The following is a 7821-nucleotide window of genomic DNA, read 5'->3' on the forward strand; positions in this document are numbered from 1 at the left end:
TGGTGTAATAAAAACTCATTTCAGCACATATGTTGTTCACACACAAACGTAGTCAAATCACACAGTCAGCCTAGAAAACTGATTATTTTGAAAGGGTCACATATATATGTAACCGTGTACTCACGCCACAAAACATATTCACAGTGCCGTAAGACAATAATAACATGGTCGCAGGCATGCGTAATAATATGAATTCAAGGCTTGTATGCACAACCACCTTAGTGACTGACGGATATCATGGTCACACGCCATAAGTGTGTTAAAAAACGTAGTCATAAATTGGAGCTCATGGTCACATAAAACTCTTCAACAATTACGTTAACAATCAGTTCAGTACATGCATAATGTCATCCATTGATTAAGGCCACAAATTCATATTTGTCTCGGTCACAGATTGACATATTCATCACATGAACCTTCATTGCTGATGATGGTCATGTTCATCGACGGGGTAAACAAAACACATTTTAGCACACATGTTGTTCACACACAATGAGGTGACGAAACTTTAATCCTACGATTACAACAGATTAAGTTTACAGATGTCAAATTAATGTTCAATAGTGCTAAACCCATGATTCCACCAACATGTGTGCCACTAAAATCAGAACGTATACACCAGAAATTTAAAAAACCTTGTTTGATCGTACTTTTCTCGCGGACACCGAAACGACGTGCTTCTTAGGTGAGGTTCTTTTGGGGCTCTGCTTAGATTTCCTCTTTTTTGTTCGTTTTGACATGCCTTCGACATTAGTAACCGGTTTTGCGCCCTTCGATTCCTCCATTTCACTTCGCTTGTTGATCCCAAGCAAAAAAATTGGGCGAAAACTACTTGAACAAATTATATACTACTACGAATGAAGCTGATAACATAGTTGCAAAATGGAAAACGAGAGACTTCGAAATTACCGGATGTGAAATCAAACGATCGAAGCGGATTCGTGGGGCAAAAGTTTTGGGTAGTTTGGAATCGTGCAGAAGATATTGAGAGAGAGAGAGAGAGAGAGAGAGAGAGAGAGAGAGAGGAATTGGTATATTATGGAAGTTAACTTAATGGATATCCTAATTGCGATAATTAAGGCACCAGTTACTATACGTATGATTTAATTATTTAACAATAAATTAATTATTAATATTTTAATAACATAATAGAAACCGGAGATGTGCATATAAATATTTCCAACCTGGCTTGTGAACTCAGTTCTTCATATACCTGAAAATATGTAATTTCCACATTTTAATAACTATGGTATAGACATTAGGGACCATCTAAGGGCCTAAGTCCACAAATATCATAAGCTCGACTAACTTCAACTTCTTTAGCCTCCTCATTTTCCCCACAAATTAAATAGTCAAATCTACAGATTTATTTATCAACAAATGACATGACGAATTTAAGATTTGACCGTGTCAAAATCTCACCAACCAAAAATAAAAAAATAAGGAAAAAAATACATATTCACCAATTTCTCTTTGGCATTAATCCATATTACATAAGAACAACAGTTTAAGTGGTGAGAAGGTTTTGATAGTTCTAATTCAATTTATCCCTATCTTATTAGTCTGTAAATGGTGATTTACAACAAGTATTTTCCTTAATTGTAAATTCGATGAAAAACAATGGTTTAGAACCAAAATACGTGGACGATCTGGAATGGGCAAATCAAGGGTTTGAGAGCGGCTCAAAGGTGCGGGACGACAATGTTCAGAATCCGACAAGACATTTATATAACGATTGTACAATAATTACCAATCGATATTTGTAGAATATGTATGTGAACTCATATATATTTTGAGAGAGTAAAATGAGTAATCTTTATTTTTGTATTGAATCTTGCATTAGCTTTACATTGGGTGCATGGGGGAGTATTTATAATAATACAAGTTGAATTGTGGCCCTTGGTTGGGAGTACACGTCGCTTCTTCTTGTTAGTTTACATGTCAAATTTTAGATATCCTATTTGACGCCCTAGGCTGCTACACATTTATTAATTGACAGAGCTGTCACTATATTTGACAAGACAAGACACTTGCATTCTATGATGGGTGTCCCATCAATCACTCGAAGGGGATCCTTATGTAAGACCAAATCTCTTGGGAAAAGTGATGCCAAAGGTGTTCTGGAGGTCGGCTTCGGCATACGGCCCTCAGTGTGAACCACCTCGATCAATGCACTTCGATTTCAGCATTTGGGCCACGTCATAGGCATTGTTTCTAGACGTCATATCTTCTTCGTCGACCTAAGGGCCTCGGCTACCATGCCACATGGTTCACATGGGGTGGGCCAAGAGCCCAGTGAGTCAACCAAGTATGTCAACACGTAATAGTATATATTTAACCAACTAAAGTTAAATGTGTTCTACTAATTTAATCATTTATTTACAATTTATTATAACACCACCAAAACACATCTAATCTAACCAACCATAAAACTAAACCCCGTTGTACACACCTATTTAACTAATTGATTTCTTTGTAATGCGTTTATTTAATCAACAGTATGTAATGTATTTACTTAATGAAATGTGTAAGACTGTACAATAATCGAACTAAAATTGTTAATTTATTTTGTTGGTTCGAATCGGATCTATAAAATTTAATATATGAAAGAGATTACTAATTTACAAAGCATAAAATTAGAGAGGTTGTGTTCAACATGTATCTTCAATTATGTAAATTACACAATTGGATATTTTTGCAATTTTCAGACAGTTGACTTTCACCTAATATTGATGCAAACATGCTACAGGTCCCAACTCGGGGACCGACCCAAAAACAGGGGCAACTCAGTCCTCGATTTCAACTTCATTTTTTTTTTCAGATCCAAGGGTCGAGGTGTTGCCACCTTGGCACCCTGGATTTTGGTTGGTCCCCGAGTTGGGACAAGCTGCATTTCCCATATTGATGTTACTGTTACAAATTCAACTGCTCCCCATTTTACGATTTATTTTCCTCCCCTTCTCCAAACGTTTTTTTTAGTCGTGGGGAACACCACTCTAATAACATTGGATTCTTTTGAAAATTATAAAAAAAAAAAAAGAGAAAAAAAAAGGGTATTTGCTTCAATGAACTCTACAAGCAAAAATGATGTTGACGCCTAAACATATTTGACAACGCCTCGCTAATCAGAACCTAATAATATAAAGAATAACTCATTTATTTATTATAAATTGAATTGATTAACTGGTAATAAGTATCTTTACATTGATAATTAATATTCTAGTCTAAACAAAATAATTGATACACTTAATAAAAACACATCAAAGACTTTTTCGCTAACAGAAAGATTCCAGCTTGTTCGCACCCAACTACATTTTGCAATATATATATATATATATATATATTAAGGACAGCTTCGGTGCATTCTACGGTTTGTATTCTACGTTGTAGGCAAACTGAAAATTTTTAGTTTACGTAATATTGATGTCTAGTGAATATAAAAACAAGTCTAATTATATCTCCAATAAATTTTATCTACAACCGTTTGCGTTTCTTTTATCTACCTTAAAATAGAACTATATAAAATGGAGAGGAAGAGCGAAAATCCAATGTTCTCAAAAGTGAATTGAATGTCATTTTTTCACATCAACCTGACAAAATTCTTGTAAACTATCATCGAAGAGCAGTGGCAGATCCAGGATCTTGAGTTAGCACGAACGACCGTTGACCGTCGGTCCAATAAAATATTACGAGCTCATTTGATGTTATTTTTTTATTTTTGCATTTTGCGAAATAATGATTTGATGGAAAATATGTGGTTAAAAATAAGGAAAATTTTTGAATTTCGTGTAATATTATTCTATTGAAGAATATATGGTTGAAAATAAAATAGTAAAAAATATATTCTAAAATAAATGGAAATCAAACAAGCTCTAAAATTTAAACATAACAATTATTTTGTTGAAATTGAACATATATAATTTTGTTAAAGGAATAAATCATACTCATCAAATGAAATTGTTGCCAAATTTTATATAATTCCAAAGAAGAACACAAATTTAAATCTTTATTGTTGCATTAAAACAAGCTAAGATCTAATATATATAAATTAGTTAAATCTTTTGCAAATCAATCAGTGGTATGATGGTCAATCTTCTAATAATTCTAACAATAGCTCCAGGTTCAAATCCCCTCTTTCTCTTTCCATTAATTTTTGGTAAAAATTGTAAAACTAAAAAAATTGAACAATAAAAGTTGATTTATAAAGGATCGAACCTGGGACCTACAAGATGATTTATAAAAATTGTAAAACTAAAAAAATTGAACAATAAAAGTTGATTTATAAAGCACTAACCAACTTGGCCAGAAGCAAAACTTGAATGAAAAATGATTATCAAATATATAAGCTAAAAAATTCATCTATTGCCAACCAAAAAAAAGGGCTACCGGCGGATCCAGCATGGGCGGCCGCGAGTGCTCGCCAGGTGCTGGATCCGCCACATAAGAGGATTTTTTAATTATCTATTTTCTTTACATCACAAAATTTTAAATTCTCAAGATACCAAAGAATCACAATTGTAAATGGTACGAACTACAAAATCAACAAGACAAGTCCCTTATTTATTTTTAAACCCTACAAGTGGTTCAAGAAAATATTAACATATTGTGCACGAGAAATTACAGGAATTAATCAAATTACTGAGTCACTTACCCTACAACTACTAACCAAACTCGTCTTAATTAAATTGTTAAAAGACTAATAGTTGTAATTTGATAACACTTGAAGTTTGAGAATGAAATAGGTCATGCATATTGGCTTTTTTTCAGTAATACACACTTAATTATAAATAAAATTATATGCTGTTAGATATTTTTGGTGCATGGAAGCATGGATTTTGTTGTAAAATTCTTAATTAGAATGCGCACAAAAAATTAGCCAAAAATTGTGACACTGCATATATTATCAGCTTTAAAAAAAATAAAAATAAAAATAAAGTCAGCTTATTTACCAGCAATATTTTATATAGTAATTTGAGTTAACAATTTGCACTTCTAATTAAAATTTAATTTCTGTAACACATAAATAAATTAAATATTTTGAAAGCCATAAATAAAATAAAGTCGAGGACACTAAAAGTAATTAAAAAAATATTTTTGTCAAATACTTTAATTTTTGAAAGGGTGTAAATGTTCTCAATGGTGTTAAAAATTCAGTTAGGTCAAGTGTCTATCTTCGACAAACAAGTTTATGAGGCTAAAAAATTATTTCATGATCGACTTTCTACTATCTAAGTTTAGATTAAGGTATATTAATTAAGCATATAGCTCTCGAGATCAAAAATATTTATTGAGATTGAAAGTATACGAAATTGATATTTTTGCAATGTAGATTTGTTATTAAAAAAAAAAAATGTTGAACCCCAACTTTAAGGGTCACCCACTGCCCCGCCCTGGAGTATCGTGAGAGAGGTTAATTGCAGAATGTGTCTCAGCAGGCCAGGAAATAAAAGCTGTATGTACACTAGTGCCCACAAAGAGTCCCAATCTATATTTCAGGAATCAAATTCTTACACTACGGCTACCAACAAGACTGAATATACTTTATCGTTTGCATCACTGGAATTTGTCCATGAGAGCTGCAATGTAGATTTGTAACATGACTATTGGCTAGATAAGAGTAAAACGTCGTACTCAGTCAAAATGACGTATCGAATCAGAGTATCACTGTCTGCCTTACCTACTTTGAGTGATTAATTGCATACCAAATTCCATTGACTATCTCGCTATTTGTTGAACATCCAAGGAATAATGTAAATTTAATATGTATCACGGTTATGGGACACAAGCATCAACTTGACATTTATTACTTTAATATACAATATACAGATGGATAAGAATTAATTAAATTTCCTCCAACAAATGTGCCATTGATGTTTGAATTTGTTACAAGAGTACATAGAAGGTCAATGTCAACTATCGTATGTACAGTATTTTTTCAAGAATTAGTATTTGTTCATGAAACCTAAAAAAATGCTTATTCCTTGTGCATTATTATTATTATTATTATTATTATTATTATTATTATTATTATTTCTATATAAATATAAACAAGCTTGGCCACCTTGAGAGAGAAAAAGAGGGAGAGAAAGGGAGAAATGGAGAACTGGGGGAATTTAGTTCATCTATTTGTGACGGTGTTTCTGTCAAATTTTGCAGCCTTAGTGGTGAACCTGGCGATTGCAGACGTGACAATGGAGGCAGTGTGTCCCGGTAAAGACGAGTGCTCTCTTGCAATTTACCTCACCGGCTTCCAACAAGCGGTATGTTCAATTACATCACCAGAAAGAGAGAAGCTCACTTTTATCTTGTTTCTTCTTAACACAATCACCAGAGTTGAATATTTGCACAGAGAATTATTTCTGATTCAAACTTGGCTTCCAAATGAAAAATCCAAACTTTTTGCATGGACGACCTATCATGTAATCATAATCATTTATGAATACTAGTCAAAATTGAAGTTATTTTAAAATACTTTTATAAGTGATGTAAAAGTAATATTTGATACCAATTTGTGAAGGATTTGATGAGTCTTAGATGAATTTTAAAAATAAAATAAAATTTAGCATGGAAATTTAAGAGAATAAAATTATACTCTCAAAACTCAATTTTCTTTGATTCGGATTTTTTGTAATGATAAAATATTATAAATGAACAATCTTTTTATATTACATTTGATACATAAAACTTAATTATTAATACATAAATTTAAACACCCATTAAAATTTTTAAATACATGAATATGAATAAATTCATCTATAATAACTCTAAATTCATGTATTTCAAGTTCATCAAGTGAAAATTCATTGAACCTATGTTAATATAAATCTTAATTTATAGAGAATTAATTATACGAATTTTATAAATAACAATAATTATTTAGTATTTATTACGTATCGAAAAACGAAAAGTAATGTATTATTAAAATAATTGAATTGTAGGGGGTTAAAATCGTCCATAAAATGATTCTTCCTAAATGTGATATTTTAATATATTATAGATAGCACATCGAACTTTTCATGATGTAATGGTTAATTCCTGACACACTTTTTGCAAGAGTCCTCTCCAACCTTTTAAGTTTATGACAAATTAGTCCCTTGTAAAAGATTAACATCCATTCCACACTGTTTAGAAGTCGAATTTTATTGGAAAAGCAAGCATCAATTTCTATTAAAACAAAAGGACAAGGAGGGCTACAAATATTTTTTTCTGTTTCTTTTTTATTGAATCGAGTGTTCAACCATTTTATTTTGTCAAAAACTCAAACAAGTGAAGATCATGTGTAAGTGGATAAAAACATTCCACTGAAGGCTAAGTTGTCACAAACTTGAAAGATTGGAAATAATGGTTGCAGAAAAATAGTTTTTGGGACTTCCAATGCAGTTCTTTTGGAATAAAAATAAACGAATTTTATCTTTTGAAAAAAAAAAAAAGGCATATTGAGAATGTGTCTGCAGTGACAAATTAATTAACTGGATTATCAAGAACTCAATTCTTTTGTTAATTCCTGCTTGCTCACTTAACTAATGAAATATTAATATGAACATGGACAGTATTATAATATATTTGTATACCTACCGGATCATCTTAATCTATAAAAAGAGATGGCCTATTCAACTTATTCCAATCGAATTAACGTTTTTAAAACAATTTTATGGATAGACCTTCTAAACTGTAATTTTTTTCATTTGTCGCATTTTGTTTGAAAATGTTCATTTTTGATTAAAATAAGAAAGTTCAAAAATCATTCTTCTATACGTCACATGTCGGTTTATTTTTATTTTATTTTTTTATTATTATTTTTTAGGGGGTTTTTTGGGGGTC

General features: G+C 31.5%; 1 protein-coding gene across 1 annotated transcript in view; it reads left to right on the forward strand.

The window, feature by feature from the left end:
* Nucleotides 1-6074: 6074 nt before the first annotated feature.
* LOC111382309 (hippocampus abundant transcript-like protein 1) overlaps nucleotides 6075-7821 on the forward strand; it is a 5981-nt gene continuing 4234 nt past the window's right edge. Inside the window, exon 1 of the mRNA XM_023006237.1 lies at nucleotides 6075-6260. Within this exon, the coding sequence (XP_022862005.1) occupies nucleotides 6096-6260 (165 nt within the window). The 5' untranslated portion in view covers nucleotides 6075-6095. The remainder of the gene's footprint in view (nucleotides 6261-7821) is intronic.

The sequence above is a fragment of the Olea europaea genome, unplaced genomic scaffold (genome assembly GCF_002742605.1).
Source record: "Olea europaea var. sylvestris unplaced genomic scaffold, O_europaea_v1 scaffold2470, whole genome shotgun sequence".
NCBI lineage: Eukaryota > Viridiplantae > Streptophyta > Magnoliopsida > Lamiales > Oleaceae > Olea > Olea europaea.